At 40.0% G+C, this 16,513-nt stretch overlaps 1 protein-coding gene across 3 annotated transcripts; it reads left to right on the top strand.

The window, feature by feature from the left end:
• The first annotated feature begins 215 nt into the window (after positions 1-215).
• tnfaip2b (tumor necrosis factor, alpha-induced protein 2b) lies at positions 216-14,738 on the top strand. 3 transcript variants are annotated; one of them, XM_078277272.1, is made up of 12 exons: positions 216-359; positions 4,265-4,447; positions 6,202-6,838; positions 7,301-7,412; positions 8,035-8,157; positions 9,106-9,200; positions 9,327-9,419; positions 9,545-9,671; positions 10,425-10,544; positions 11,575-11,730; positions 11,931-12,052; positions 14,109-14,738. In XM_078277272.1, exons 1-12 carry the CDS (start codon positions 308-310, stop codon positions 14,257-14,259), a joined length of 1,971 nt encoding a protein of 656 aa, XP_078133398.1. In that variant the 5' UTR covers positions 216-307; the 3' UTR covers positions 14,260-14,738. The 3 variants fall into 3 exon arrangements, with proteins under 3 accessions (XP_078133398.1, XP_078133399.1, XP_078133400.1); XM_078277273.1 differs by lacking the exon at positions 216-359 and adding an exon at positions 3,455-3,540; XM_078277274.1 differs by lacking the exon at positions 216-359 and adding an exon at positions 3,562-3,661.
• Positions 14,739-16,513: the final 1,775 nt, after the last annotated feature.

The raw sequence follows: 16,513 nt of genomic DNA, 5'->3' as shown, positions 1-16,513 counted from the left end.
TGTATTTATGAATCAACATTTTGCCTTTATGATAACACCTAACCCATTGTGTTTTGTGGGCATTTTAAACTGTACACGTCATTTTGAAACCACGTATGTGTTCATCCTCACATCAAACATGTGAGCTCTCAGAGGAAATGTGCATAGGCGCAGAAATAGAAAAAGCGTACTTTCTCAATGCATGACTTAACCAACATCCTGACATCAAATGTGACTTGCACCTTATTCTCAGTTCAGTGTTGAATCGATCTGCTGCAGAGACAGATGAACTCCACACACCTGTGAGTCGGGCTGCCATTTAAGAAGGATGTGTTCGACGCTCCGCTGCTGTTTCCCCTACAGATCCTGCAGATCAGAAGGTAAGAAAAACTGCTTACAACATAGCATTGTCCAGGTGTAAAGTTAGCAGCAGGGTTTATGCGTGTCAAATGTTAGTATTACCCAACGCTGATGTGACCTGCTGTGGTTTTGATGTGGTGTTGGAACATTTACCATATAACTTTTAAGAAGTGAAACATGGGTTATCTGGATGAATCCGCAGCAGCAGGGACAGGTAACACATTCAGAGAGTCCCTTAGATAAAACAACGTCACCTGACTGAGGAGAAGAAGTCTTATCTTTGACAGAAAACATCAAAACACTTCCTCTTTTTGTCAGCTTAAAAAAACTGTCAAATAATTTAATCTTTTTCTAATAAATGTGCCAGATGAATGCAGCATACGTGCTAAGTAGCAAGTGTTTGCATGCTGACATGCAAAACCAACATGGGAAACATGAACATCAACATGCTGGCATTATCATTGTAAGCATGGTAACATGCTAATGTGAGCATTTAGCTCAAGTACAGCCTCACTGAGCCTCAAAAAAAGAAGGTCTACAGCTCCATGACTTCTGGCCAAACTCCATCTGCTGATGAAGATCATGTGAAACAACCACAGAAAAAAACATACTGTGGTGGTCGTGGTGTTTGTTTCTGTGTAACCACACACACACACACACACACACACACACACATGCACGTACGCACACACGCACGCACAGGGGCGCAACTACCCAGTGTCAGGGGGGTATGCAGCAATAATTTTGGCAGAACTTACTGGACATTTAGTTTTGTGTGGTCTAATAGAACTCCTACCTGATGTCATCATGTCTGTCTCATTCACTCCTTGCCTATGTTCTTCTCCACTAAGACATATTGTCAAACAAACATTATGTAATAGATTTTTCATGTTACCTTATATTTACCAGTTGTTATTTTACCTTAATACAATTGAGATTTGTCATGCATGTGATTGGTACCATAGGGTTAAACCAATATCGACATGTAGCTATCAGCAACATTAGTTTGCATTAAGTTAGCAAACACTAGCCTGTTAACATGAATATTTGCAAGCCTCCAAGTTTGGTAGCAAATTTATGCATGATTCCATGTAAACCAGAGTTATAGCATTAGTTATGTTTTCCAGATTCTTGTCATTTATTGTACATGCTACCTTATATTTACCAGTTTTCAGCTCAGCAACCTCGGTTTTGCATATTCTAAGCTAGTCGTAAACCCCAAATTCCACTTATTTAACTGCTGTGGCATCCCTTGACATGTCATCTCCTTTTCCCTTGATTTATCCATCTTTTTCCATAGGTGACAACTCACTACTCTCCACTACCTGCTAAAAAAATTCATAAAAACAAAAATGTATGTCAACATTCTATGATGGTATCTTATGAGACAGGGCGCCTACTCTAGCCTGTCCTCTAAAATGTTAAATAATGACATTGAGGAACTGCAGGAATTATTTAGAAATGCACAACAGCAGCTACATATAGAAAATACCATCGCTTTGGCACCCCCCATGGTGCTGCGCCCCTATGTGCCGCATATTGCGCATACCCACTTTTTGCACCATTGCGCACGCATGTCTAAAGTCCTGTTTTGTTTGATTTACTTTTGGTGGCAAAAAGGGTAAAACACAAAATGTGAAAAAAAAAGTCAAGTACACAGTACAGTCTACAGTAATTGCTTTCTCCATCCATCCATCCATCTTCATCCGCTTATCCGGGGTCGGGTCGCGGGGGTAGCAGCTCCAGCAGGGGGCCCCAAACTTCCCTTTCCCAGGCCACATTAACCAGCTCCGACTGGGGGATCCCGAGGCGTTCCCAGGCCAGGTTAGAGATATAATCCCTCCACCTAGTCCTGGCTCTCCCCCGAGGCCTCCTCCCAGCTGGACGTGCCTGGAACACCTCCCTAGGGAGGCGCCCAGGGGGCATCCTTACCAGATGCCCGAACCACCAGTAATTGCTTTCTGAAGACCCTAAATACAAAATGTAATGTAAATGTAAAATAATGAATAGACATATTACAAGGTACTGTACAAGGTTCAATTCTTTATCGTTTTACAACAGGGTTTTATAGTAAAATGTTAGCTGTAGCCCCTTCATGCTACACATAGAACATATAAACACGTTTAAATTAGAATAGAATACAACTATATGTACACTTATAGTATTATTACTGTATCCTCTGGGCTGTGCACAGGCACCTCACCTCACCAATACCACTGATGCACTGTAGATAGATAGGTACCAATGATGTTCTGGGTGGTTTTAGTCATCCGCTGCAGAGCCCTCCTGTCCTGGACCGCGCACAAACCATGCTTTCGATTGCAAAGAACTTGGCACGAAAGAAATACAGCCGTTTCGGAGCTTTCCTTACCAGGGTGGAGATGCGTGATGATGACCATTTCAGCTGCTCTGTATTCTCGCATTGCCAGACCTATCTCCACAGAAGTGCTCTGTGATGCAGATTCCCAGGAACCTCAAACTGTTCACTTGCTCCACCCTAGCTCCATTGATGTAGACAGGTAGTTGTGTCAACAAGATAGGTAATTTCCTCGCATTATGAAGTCTCACCATTGTTTGAAATCCAGCCGATGATGTTACTCCCATCTATCCTTAAGTACAGTAGGGCTGAATGAGTGAAAGTACTTAGTTACATTCCATTACTGAAAATAATCGTTAGTTGCAGATCCTACATGTATAGACACAAAATTGTTTAATGGGTGAAAAATTTCCATTTTTTTGCATGCAAGTATGTTGACATCAATGTCTGACTCATTACTTTTTGGGGTATCTAGTCCTAAATTGGTGCTGGACAAATTATGTTTTTGGTGGCGCTGGAGGAGAAGTAAGGGGATCCCCAAAGTCTGTACACTGTGGACCATGAATGTCTGTACAGAATTGCATTACATAGTGATATTTCCCTCTTAACTAAAGAAGAGTGGCCGACATTGCCTCAGCACTATGTGTGTCTGTGTGTCTGTGTGTTTGTGCGTGTGTGTGTGTGTGTGTGTGTTTGTGTGTGTGTGTGTGTGTGTGTGTGTGTGTGTGTGTGTGTGTGTGTGTGTGTGGACTTTCCAACACTCAGGGGGAGTTATTATTTTCACATACATCATCCTCAGTAGGAGGAGCCTGCTGGTGGTTTAAAGCCCACTCAGCTCAGTGCAGCTGTACCGTTCTTAACAGAGCAGAGACTGTGAGATCAGGGTGAGTAACTGAGTGAGGGCTGAATGGTTTTTATTACAGATTTCAGATTAATCTGCATGTCTGGACCGGTTCATAGTGCATTTCACTCTTAAGAAAGTGAGCAACTTGAATCTTGAGTTGTGTAAGAATTTTTAATTTTTTAAACAAAGTTTTAAAAGGTATTCATTAATGAAGATAAGAAGTGAATGTTATTATTGAAAGTTAGTATTTGTATTTGTTATTCTGTTTTTTTATTTGTATGTAGGCTACTTTCACTTTGTATTATTCATGAATACACAGCTTTTTGGAGATGCTTAGCTTTTATAAATACACTGTGATGAGAATACTGATGATATGGTTCTACTGGACACTAGGCTGTTAAATTGTGTAATTGTATTTTGTGATTTAATTGTTTGATTGTTTGATTGATTGATTGATTGATTGATTGATTGATTGATTGATTGATTGATTGATTAGAAAAAAATAGCAAAAATTCTTTGATACCATTCTCAAAAAACTGTTCATTATACTTTTATTTTGGAAATAACACAGGAAGCAAGTGTTAGGAGGCGTTAGTGAATTGTTAAGCTAACTTTTAAACTATTATAAACTATAAAACAAATACCGTTGTAATTTAAAAGGCAAAGACAGACGTTGACAATTGACATCTAATTGACATTAAAAAAAAATAGCCAAGTGAAACACTGAACTACTTTTTTTAAAGTTTTTTCTTTGTCTCCCATAGATTTATCAGACCGTCGGACCAGTGTCTCTCGGATAAAGATGACAGTCACAGACGGACTCAGGCTGAACTTTTTCCCGGATGGTTGGTTTACCTTCGGGAGGAGCCCCAGAGGTCAGGCCGTTGTCAAAAACCCCTCCACGACTGATGGACACAGCTCACCCGGTGATGAGAAGCCCCAAATCGGTCAGTTAAGTTCCATCAAAAGGCTGTTAGCTAACCTTACATAATGACCATTTGTTATTAAGCTAGCATGGTTTACTTTAATGGGACTGCAGCCCACTGTGGAAAGATAACTGCAACAAAAATGCTTTAGGAACCGAGATAAAGTTAACGTTAAGCTGTTGCTGTCAACTAAAATCACTTATAGTCTAATTTATATGGTGTTGAAAATACGATTATTGCTAATAATATAATAATACCCGGTGGTGGAATGTAATTTAACGTTAACGTTACTACTCAAGTAACGTTACTGTCAGGGGCGATTCTAGGATCAGACCTTTAAGGAGGCTCAGCCCCTCATGAGAATGTGACAGGATACAGTGCCTTGCAAAAGTGTTTACTTGACTGTGTTACAGGTGCATAGCATTGGCGACACAGGATATGATGTTTCTTTGAACCTGTAATTGTTTGTCCTCTGTCACTAACAGACAAGTTTGCAAACTCTAACTTGAAGCACTAAAATTGATTTTACCTTGAGCCCCCCTAAAAAAGGGTCTGAAATCCCCAAAGCTAATTTTCTTGAATTTGAGAAAGGAGAGGCTTTGTCCATTGAAGATTAACAACAAGATTTAATAACGGAATGACATGACAGATCAGGATTTTACGCTGCAGCGGACTGCAAGATGTATTTCCCTCGTAGTTCTACATTTTACAGTCCCTAACATTTCTCAGTTTCACCAATATATTCCCTGTTGCGGTTCCTTGGATGGAAACTTTTTCCATTGGTCCGTCATTGCCCAAAAGAAGGCGTTATTTCCAAATCCATGTGTTTTGAGGTTACTTTCTTCACAAACAAGATCCTAACATGTGGAAGTAAATTATTTTCAAGATATAGTAACTAAAGCTGTCAGATGAATGTAGTGGAGTAAAAAGTACAATATTTCTCTCTGAGACGTAGCGGAAGTAGAAGTAGAAAGTGGCATGAAAAGAAAAGACTCAAGTGAAGTACAAGTACCTCAACATTTGTATTTGAGTAAATGTACTTAGTTACATTCCACCACTGCTTGTATTTTACTTAAGTATTTCCATTTTATACTACCAAATATTGTACTTTTTAACTTTATTACATTTATTTGGCAATAATAGTTACTTTGCAGATTCAAATATAGATATAGTCTTTAAAGTGTCTTTCTAACAAGCTACCACGCTTTGACTGTCAAGGATAAAGCGCTATATAAATGTAATGAATTATTATTAGACAGAACTTAGAGAAGAAGAGCAAGCAGAACACAAACTGAAGACCATCGTATCACTTCCCTATAGAAACAAATATAAACAGAAAGAAATAGAAATACTTTCGGAAGAAAAACACTGAAAGGCTCAAATCCTAACACCTAAGTATGAGTTTTATGACAGCGTAAATTGTTATTTTGATAATGGATTCATCATTTGAGTGTTTTATCAAGGAAAAAAAAGCCAAACATTTTGATAGTCCAAGCCTCCCAGATGTGATGATTTGCTCCCTTTCTTCTGTTACATGATAGTAAACTACATATGTTTGAGTTTTGCACTATGCGTCTTACAAATAAAAAACTATTTGAGGATGGCACATTGGGTTGTAGTAAACTGTGAAACTGTGATCAAACGATTAAGCAAGATAGTACCTAGCAGATTAGTCGTTAATAGCCAATACTCATTAGCTGCAGCCTTAAATATAATCAGTATTTCTTTTATGAATTATTTTATGCTAAACAACATCTGTAACTTTTCTCCCTCAGTGACCCTCACTTTTGAGCAGAGACTTGAGGCCCAACAGTTGTGTGAGGCCGGCCAGCTGCTGATAGAGAGAGAGGATCGTCTGTTCGGGGAGATAAACGATGCAGAGGCACTTACACATCATGAGGAAGAAGTAAACAAGCTTGCTGCAGATCACCAGGCCCTGCAAGGACTTGTACTGAAGACTCTCTCGCTCAGCCTGGGGGAGGTCAGTTCGGAGGCTCTGACGTCTGCGGTGAAGGCCGTGAACCAGGAGGAGGACCAGGACCAGCAGTGGACTCAGAGGACTTGGACCCCTCCGGACTGGAGGCCCAGTGGATGGAAAAAGCTCCACGACTCCACACTTCACAGCCTGGTGGAGGAGCGCTTAGACAACCCTGCGACGCCCCCTGCTGACAAGGGGAACATGTCTGCTATCGAGGCGGACGTCTGCAGCATGGGCTGGCAACTGAAGGAGGACCTGCTGTCTGTGGTGGACGAGGTCAAGAGTTGCTACCCGCCTGAGTGGAACATAACTCATTTTTACGTCAGGTTGTACCACGAAGCCTTCAGCACCAGACTCAGGAAGATTGCAGACTTTGGTCTGGAGGACAAGGACTGCACTGTCCTCCTGCACTGGGTCAACGAGTTTTACCCACTGTAAGTCATGACTTCAGTTTATGTTTGAAGTACTTATATTTCTGGGCCCATTCTGTTATTATATTGGTGTGTTTTTAGGGTTGGGCATCGTTTTGATTTTAACAACTCTGATGCCAATTGCGATTCTTCCTTTCTGATCCTGCAGCTCTGCACGCACAGTGCATTACATAATATCCCAGAAAAAGACAAATTGAGTTTGGTTTTACAGTTTGCTTTGAGGCGTTTTTACACCCTGATGTTCACAAACCAGTTCGTCACACATCTTTTATTGACAACAAGTTGCTGCGAGTTCTTGTTTTGAAATTTTGAAATTGAAGTAGAAGATAAGGCATCGAGGGAAATCAGATGATGTACAATAAAACAGTGTACAAGTATCTGTTATAATGATTTTCTGTCATCTAAACGTGTGCAAAGTTCTCATGGTTTTCTAATGAAAGTTGTGATATCTGCTTTCTGTGTCAGAATCCTTCAAAAGCAGGAGCTGGCCAATGAAATCGATATTCAAGCTCTGGGAAAACTGCTGCCTGAAGACTTGTTGAAAAATCTGGAGGAGCAATACCTGAGCAAACAACAGGTAACCCAAGCTGCCTGCTTAATTTGAGGAATTTCAGTTAGATCTTAGTTATGTTTGGCTGTTTTTCGTTTTCGATTTGTTGGGTTAGGCAGCTTTACTTAACCTTTTACCTAACCTTTATTTAGTTTTTAGGTCTAGTTTGGAAGTTGTGGATATTCATGGTCCCCAGTGGATGAATCCTAATGGTTTTTTTTTTTGTGGGGGGGGTCTCCTGACTTAATCTCAATCAACAGCACCACGCCACATTTTTCAATTATAAACAAGAAATCTAAAGGGTAGATTGCTGAGATTTTGAAAAGTTTGAGCGTCACAGATTTTGTTTTCTGCATTCTGACACACGTTTATGCACCAATTTACGGTGGAAATACCTTTATTGTATTGTATTATATGTTGTTACATGCCATTGCGCATTTTTAAGTGGGTATATGGAAATCCTGGAGCTTTCTTAGTGGATAGACTGTGTATACCTGCGTATCACTTAGATTAAACCACTGGGCATAGCTCAATTATCAATATGATTGTTTCAACACTTATTGTGGGTTTCAAAGAACTGTTCTGTATCCAAAAACATAAACTGTAGCATACAGCCTGTGTGTTAAAAGTGATGTTGTTGTGCGTTCAGGATGATCTGACGACGTTCATCAAGCGCATCCTGGAGGAAGAGGAGCAGAAGTGGAAAAATGGAGAGGAGCCGATAAGAAGGGACGGCTGCTTCGTCAGTACTGTGGCCTACGACATCATTCAGGTACAGTTTCAATAAGACATCCCGCTTTTGTAACAGTACTTAGCCCGCCACTATTAGGCTGCTTACTGCTCAGGCACCTTGCAGAGTAAACCTGTATCAAATGCACTTTATAGACTGCACAAGAGACTTTATGGGAAGTTGAATTAGCACAAGGTCTTTACAGCTTTTTACTGGTTTGAATGATATATGTGTCTTTTATGTGCTGTATTTTCCTCTGTATGTATTGCCTTTTTTAACCTGACTGGCACCAATACAAATTCCAATCAGCTGTGTTGACATGGCAATAAAGTATTGAACTGAACTGAACTGATGTTAAAGCAGCTGTAATCGATATCTTTATAATAATGTATCACGGCAACACCAACGGCAAGGTGTCTCCTAATAAACGATGACGTTGCTCTGCAACTGCTGGATGTGGAAATCAGCTACAGGAAGCTTAAAACTTATTAAAGGGAATTCACACAGCTTGTTATTGCAGGTTTAGATCAAGCCAAGTTTGCTTTTGATCCCAATCCCAATATGAAGTTGTCATGTGATCATAAGAGAACAAAATGTAAAACATAATGGTACCAGTGTCCTCTGCTCTACGGTTTAGACCAGGAAGGAGACAAGTAAGTTGAGGCCTGTCAGGCTTTTTTCTAACATAAAGCACTAAAGCCAAAACTGGAGCAAAAACGAGCTGTCCAAACCAAACAAGGAAGACAGTGTTTATGTATTTATAGAAAGTCGTTCACTGTCAGATCAAGGTCCCAGTGTGCAGAAGCGGCCATGCTCCTGCAGCCTGATAAATCCACAAGGCACTTACACTGCCGACGTAATGGCTTCAGTTTCTGGTGCTAGTTTGACTTTTTGGGAAAATGCTGGACATACACGGCTGTGTCTCAGTCTCAGTGCTTTTCAGCGGTTTTTATTTGCTGTCATTGATCTGTGTCCTCCATCTGTCTTTAGCTTATAAATAGTACGGTGACATTGGCTGCAAAAATTGTGGGAGATCTGCACAAGGCCCAGAGCATAACGTGCCCTCTAAAAGATTTAATGCAGAGGTAAGAAGACTGAGGATCTTCTGTTAAATAGTGTCATTTTAAAATGCATTTTTGTGTTGTATCTAAGAAGAACAGCACTGTTGAAGTGAAAAACAGCTGTTTTCATTTACATCCAAACTCCTGCAGGTACAACATCTTCCAAAAAGACGTCATGAAGCAAAACAAACCAAACAGCCAGCCGATTATCAAGGCACACCTCGGCAGTATGGAGCAGTTCAGGTGTGTTTCTGACATTTAGCCATTGTGGCGTGATTAGACAAATGTCTAGCGTTATTAAGATTGAATTCTGCTTGATCCCACAAAAGAAAATATGGGCTAATGTGACTTCTGTGCTCCGTCTGCAGGGACGTCCTCGATAAGAATAAAGAGCTGTTTACAGAGGACGTGCGAGAAAGTTCACTGCATGTTCTGACTGACATGAAACAGTCTGCCCACACATATTTATTAAAACCTGTGCACGATGTCCTCAAGGTGAGTTTTTTTTTTCTTTTTCTTGTCAACAAATCTCAGGAAAAGACCAAAACAAAACTGAATGTATCTACCAACAAGTATTGTATTTAACAGCCTGATGTATCTTCCTCTGTGTCATAGAGCTCCATTGTTAAAAACACTGAGCCTCACTGCTGCACTGGGTCAAATGTTCCTTCATTAGAATGAACACACACACTGTAGTTTATTTTGACCCAGTCCCACATATTGTAAACCGTCCTGCTGCAACAGAAAACTCACTAGAGCACCAAATGTGGATTAATTCGCTGCTGAAACTAGTCCCCAACAAATGCACTTTTTACTTTCTGTTTGAGTAATGTCTGATAAAAAACATAGTATTTAGGTAATTACTGAGGCTTTTCTTTTAATGAAACAAAATTATTTGTAAGATTTATGCCTTAGAGTTAGAATTTGTTTTTTAGAGACGGTTAAATTTGTATATCTGGACCAAACAGAATATTTTATATATGGATTTTTTTCAAACAAAGGTCAAAACGTTTTGCACAATGAAGGCATTTAGCACAAAATACCAAAACAGGCATGATAGTACAATGGAACTTTCCAACAAATGGAAATGGTGTGTTGAAGCTCTGAAGAACAACACATATATAGATCCATACAGGTTTTCAAATCAGGATATTTGCATTATCTGAAATGTCCTTTCTGTTGCAAATTCTCTACTGCTGTGCATGAAAGTGTTACCTGTCTAACGCATCATGTTTGTACGTCACACAGCCACAGTACCGCATGCTGGGAACCAACAACTGGCTGCATGAGGCCGTGTTTGAGAAGCTGCTGGACAGCATTGAAAAAGAGATTCAGGATCTTCATGGTTCCTGTGAATCCTGTCACCAGGTAGAAACACACTCTTCAATTCAATCTAAAGGAGGAGCTGCTGGGTTTGACTACAAATCATGTTATATCCCATCCAAAGCACGCTATACTGATTCTAGGATCAGAGCTTTAGCATTTTTTTAAACGTTATTCTACTGTGATAACTGTGCATTTTAACGTCATTTTGGACCATCATGGTAGAGGAAAAACTGAATTATGTAACTAGAAAGACACCAACAATTCTTAGAAAACTTTTTAACTTTAATGCTGAGCCACAGGGCCATTACTACAAAGGTCATGTGGTTTTACAAATTGAGTCAGATCCAGGGAGAAGCCGACATTTCCAAAACGCAGCATCAATAACTTTTGAAAATTAGAGATTCATGCAATTTTGACTAATGGCTGACAAGCACTATTTCCTGAAAATGGCTCAGAATGTTTTTCTGAATGATCAAGGCAGCTAGATTTTGGGTTTAGTTTCACGATGTTGTGATATCCCTAGAGCAGAACTCCTTAGCTCACAATAGAGTACCACAGACTTTTAAGCAATTATTTTTTAGGGGTGCCGGGATCAAGTTTAGGGGTGCTTAAAAAAAAAAAGGCTAAAAAAAGGGCTAAAATCACCCCTGGTTTAGATGTCTTAAACGTATTTTTCCATTCAGGGAGCCATTGGTTTCAATTTATTAACATATCATTTGAAAATGAATCATGATTACTTTGATGGATGAAAACAACTCGAGCAAGTTTCTACGGTCAGCACACTGATTTTCAAACCATAAAGAAATGAATGGAAACCAATGGCTGCCTGTATGTGAGGAAAAATGCATTTCAAATTCTGAAACACTTTTGTGTTGGTTTGTAAAACATTCCGAAATAATGTGACTTTTATAGCAAATAGACTAAAATATGTAAAATCACTGGCATTGTTCAATAAACTCACTTAGAAAGATCAAATGGAAATTGACTCTCTCAGTTAAGCGTCTTTGTTGGTTCTTCAAACTATTTGAAATTTTAAACTTTATTTTTGGTTTCATGACTGGATTCATTTCAGAAACTGATTGGCCAGCTGCACCAGGAAGTCGCAAAAGAATATGTGAGGCGGCTCCTGAAAGGACAAGTCAAATTGAAGGACAAGGAGCGGCAGCTGAAGGCCTACGGAATTGTAAAGGACAACGCAGAGAGTTTGCACCATTTATTTGGAAAAATGGTGAGAATCGAGCACAAAATCGCTTGAAACTAAGTTTTATGACAAAATCTTGACAAAACATTCACTTTTGGTTGTACTTCCATGTAATACGCCACTGGAACTGACCACAGAGTGTGATTAACAAGTGATCCAGGGGGATAAAAGCCCCAAAACAAGAGGCGTGTAGATTAGACTAAACTATGACTGCTCTTTCCTCACAGGGATCAGAGGAGGATTGGTGTAAGGAAATCCTGACCAAGATTGCAGAAGTGCTGAAACTCCAAGACCTCCCCGCCATACAGATGCAAGTAGTATCACTGGGAACTGCTTATCCTGACCTCAGGTAACCTATGCTCTCTCTTAAAACACATACAGCGCACTGGTGTAATTTAGAATTTAGCTCTCAAGTGTTAACAGACCTGATAAGGACATGATAGCCTCATGATCTTAGTGGTTGAGGATAAACATACCACTTTTCAGACAGAGTTGAGAGAGAAACAGGAAAGCTGAAATGTATCCAGTTTCTTGGCAGCAGGATGCTGTTATGAGCTAAATGCAGACACGCTACAACTTAGTTTTCCTCTGGAGTAGCCAGTGTGTCAGTGAGAGTGCTGTGGTACACTGAAACACAGGCACTGCAGTGAAATAAGGAGGTTTGAGCTGGTAAAGCTTAGTTGTGGTATGTCGGTTTATAAAACTGACATTGTAATATTCTTTTGGACTTTTCCCTATCTCTGTTTTTTACTGACAGACTCTCTCTCTCTCTTCTTGACTGTTGCCTCACTCCCTGTCATTTCCCTTCTTCCTACAAAGAAAGTGCTTTTAGGGTAGCTCTCTCCCCTTTTCTGTCTTCAGCTGTCATATTGAATAAAGGCCGAAAAAGCCCAGAAAATAATCTTTACAATTTTTTTTTTTAGATCCTGGCCGATAAAGTTATTTATGAAAAAGTGCGCTTCTTTGGCTGGCTCTGTCCCTCTGCTTTAACAGTATCTGACTATCTGTTACTGTGTATTATGTTGAAAGTTTCTCATTTATTAAATAATTGCTCAAAGCATTTAAACACAGTTTTGTGTTTGCGTTTGTAACATTTCAAAATCTTGATTTAAAGATTTTCATTTTCTGTTTCATTATCTACTAATAACAGGTATCAGCATCGGCCTTGAAAACTATCAGTCGATGGCTACTGTAGGCGGCATTTTGTCCAAATGAGGCCCTACGGCCTGTCAACTCTGACTCCTATTAATTAATCCCTGCACCTTCTTTCATCGGACTAAAGTTTACCAGAACACAAGGATCAATCTGAGACGAAGAGTTCCGTTAAGCAAATTTACTGAGTCCAGCATACAGGTTACGACATAGCTGTGGGTTCACAAACAGCATCTAAGTTTCCCTGGCAACATACATTATGTCAGAGCTGGTCTAGCGAGATCTCGTCTGACGTGTGAACCCTCATCTATCCTCTCCCTTCAGTTTTTATGCTCTCCTCACAGGGGGGTGTCTTCTTGTTGCTAGGCAAAAAATGCAAGGTCGGGGCCTCCGTGTGGTGCAACTTCCTCTTCCGTTCTCACAACCTTCAGACAATGCACCTCTATTAGCCTAAACTATTTTTATGACTTAAGCTTAACTTTCTGTGCATCAGCGGTCACCTGGAGTACTTTTAACAACTTCCTGACTAACACAGCTCTTTTGCAACGAGCACATACACACATTTTGTTAATAAAATATTTCTACACTACCTCACATGTTTGTCATGTGGATGCATGAAAAGTGACATTTGCATAATTTATTTATATTTCCTTTGCTAACATGAGATATGTACACAGCTAAAAGCCATATAGTTTGGTTACAGCGGTCATGAACTTTCGTTGACGTGAGTTTATCTGTGTTGCCAGGTCTATTGAGAGTCTTTGGTGACTATGGGCCGAAAAAATTTGTCATAATCTGTGTTTACTTATCCAGTTGGAATCAATACACTCCGGACCTGCCGCTAGTCTCCTAAAGAGGCAGGGCCAAGTGACACAGTTACTGGGAATTACTCTGAGTCGGGGCGTCTCGGTTGTAAAACGTCTCTGATTGGAACACTTAAAAAAACGAAACATTCGTATATTGATTTGGATGTTGACTACCATGGGTACGGTTGAAGCATTGGGGTCAGCTGAAATAAGGCTAAAATAAGGTCTGTGGGACCGGATTCATCACTCACTACTAACATAGCAGACACTGTAGATGAAACAGTGAAAAGATGTTCATAGCATTTCCTGACCTGATTAGATCACCGTATCTAATGCAACATCTTTCACTCTACAATCCTGTTCAGGTGTCTCTTAATTGGAATCATAAATTCACAGGATTAAAACATTATTTTTTTTTAACCTGTCCTTCCCTTCTTTCACCCACAGTGAGAAACATGTTTCGGCTCTGCTCAAGCTCAAGACCAACCTCTCCAGAGCTGACAGGAAAATCGTCAAAGAGACTCTGTCGGACACTTTGAGGGAAATGGGAAGCGCCGACATTTCTCGTCCGTTTTTCTCCGGAGTTCAGGTCAAATGAGTTGAAACTGCATTCAGTTCTTCTCGTTTTAAAACTGACTAAAATTCAGGTTGTATAGTATCGGGTTGTATAGTATCGTGTATTATAGCGTTTGTGTGTGTGAAAGTATGACAAGTTGGACACAGTTTGTTTCAAATATCACGTATGCTGGAAAGAATATTATCTGCAGACTTTAAAAAGATGAAATGAGTGTTTTAGTTATGTAAACGTGTGTGTGTGTGTGTGTGTGTGTGTGTGTGTGTGTGTGTGTGTGTGTGTGTGTGTGTGTGTGTGTGTGTGTGTGTGTGTTTGGGAAATTGGGATCAGTGTTTGCAAGTGTAATTCAGTGTTAGAGTTTGTTATTCTCATAGTGTGTATATTTTTCCTAAAATGTGAGGTCAAAGCTATCATTTTTATAGTTTTTCATTTTTATTTCATCTGATGTACAGAAAGTGTTGAATGTAACTTAAGTTTAAAAATAAATTTGGTGAAACCTTGAAGTGATTAGATGTAAATTCCTTTTTTTTTAAAAAAGAACATTGAGTGCAGTACATTTTTACCTTTGTTCATTTACATCAGCGACAAAATCACCTTTGTAGATATAAACATAGACTTCTAGGTTTTACTGCAAATTCATGTGAACATACACTTACTCTTAATTCACGAGCACAAACTACAGTCTGAAAACATTAAGTGCAGGAACAAACAATATACTATAATATTCAGTGTTTAGACCCCTTCACGTTTTTCCCATTTTGTTATGTTGCAGCCTTATGCTAAAATGATTTAAATTAATATTTCCCTCATCACTATCACTATCCCGTGATGACAAAGAAAGAAAAAACTAAGAGATTTGTGTGTGCAAAGTTATTAAAGGTGCTCTAAGCGGTGTTGGGTGACGGCACTTCTCGTTCAAACAAAACGAGACTAGCTCGCCCCTCCCTCCTCCTCATCCCGTCCCCTCTCCCTCCCTTCCGCGCACTAACCCCCCAACCCCCACCCCCAAATCCTTCTTGTCGGTTATTGGCTGGAACGCTGGAACACTGTTTGTTATGTTTGGTGGTGCAGGTTGGCCAGTTTGTTTTTGTTGCAGTTTGTGGAGCCTGGGCTGTCTACAGAGACCGCGGTTTTTTTACAGTGTGTTCAGGGGACAGGCAGCTAGCAGATAGTGAGGAGATGTTTTTTACAGTGTGTTCAGGGGACAGGCAGCTCGCGGATAGTGAGGAGATGTTTGCTGTATGTGACAAAAAATGTTGTAGCCTAAAAAAACGGTTGACATCGCTTAGAGCACCTTTAAAAAGAAAGAACTGAAATTGACACTTGAATTTTAGCTCAGGTGCCTCTCATTGCTCTTGATCATCTTTGAGATGTTTCCACGCCTTGATTGGAGTCCACCTGAGGTAAATTAAACTGATTGGACATGATTTTGAAAAGCACACACCTGTCTTTATCAGCTCTCACAGCTGACAAAAACCAAGCCAGACCAGATAGAAGGACAAGACAATTGACTGGTAGTCCAGTTGGTGGTTGTAATGCACCCAAAAGAAAAATCAAGCCATGAGGACGTATAGAAGGAACTGCCTGCAGATCTCAATGATGCAGCACTGTGTTAAGGCACAGATCTGGGGAAGGCTACAAAATCGTAAACTCTTCCAGACCACCAAAAATATTACAATTCATCCTGATGGGGAGCCTGAATGTTAGTACTAAATTTAATCCATCCAATAGTTGTTGAGACATTTTACTCAAAAACACACATTTCAGGCTCTTAAGGAACCTTTTAGAAAAGACATTTCCACAGGGAGGTCAGAGGTCAGGGCTCGTAATCTTCACCAGGTCAAGACCATTAAATGACGACAACATCATAAGCAGCCAGATCGGACCTGAACAATCCCGGAAAATGATTGATCCTCTTGTGTGGGAATAGAGACTGTACACACACTGAGCTGAGGTGTTTCAGTTTATTACTTCTGAGTAATAACTGCTGTTCTAAAAAGCAGAGGAAGGATACAAGTCTGAGGCAAATTACTGTTAGCATGTATTTTTCCTGAAAGTCTGCCTGTTTGTATATTGGTGTAAGCGGAAGGATGTGGGGGACTGAGAGCGATCAAAGGAAGATAAGCTCATTGAAACTGCTGGTGGGTGTAATGAGGCTGACCATGTGGTGGAAATTCTGCTGTTAAACAATGACCCAAATAAGGCTACTGTTTTGGTATTCAGTAATCACTGCCAAAGTGTCTCTAGACAAAGCATTTGGGTCTCTGTTCTCTGACAA

The sequence above is a fragment of the Sander vitreus genome, chromosome 20 (assembly GCF_031162955.1).
Source record: "Sander vitreus isolate 19-12246 chromosome 20, sanVit1, whole genome shotgun sequence".
Lineage (NCBI taxonomy): Eukaryota > Metazoa > Chordata > Actinopteri > Perciformes > Percidae > Sander > Sander vitreus.
This window is presented reverse-complemented; position numbering and strand designations above follow the sequence as displayed.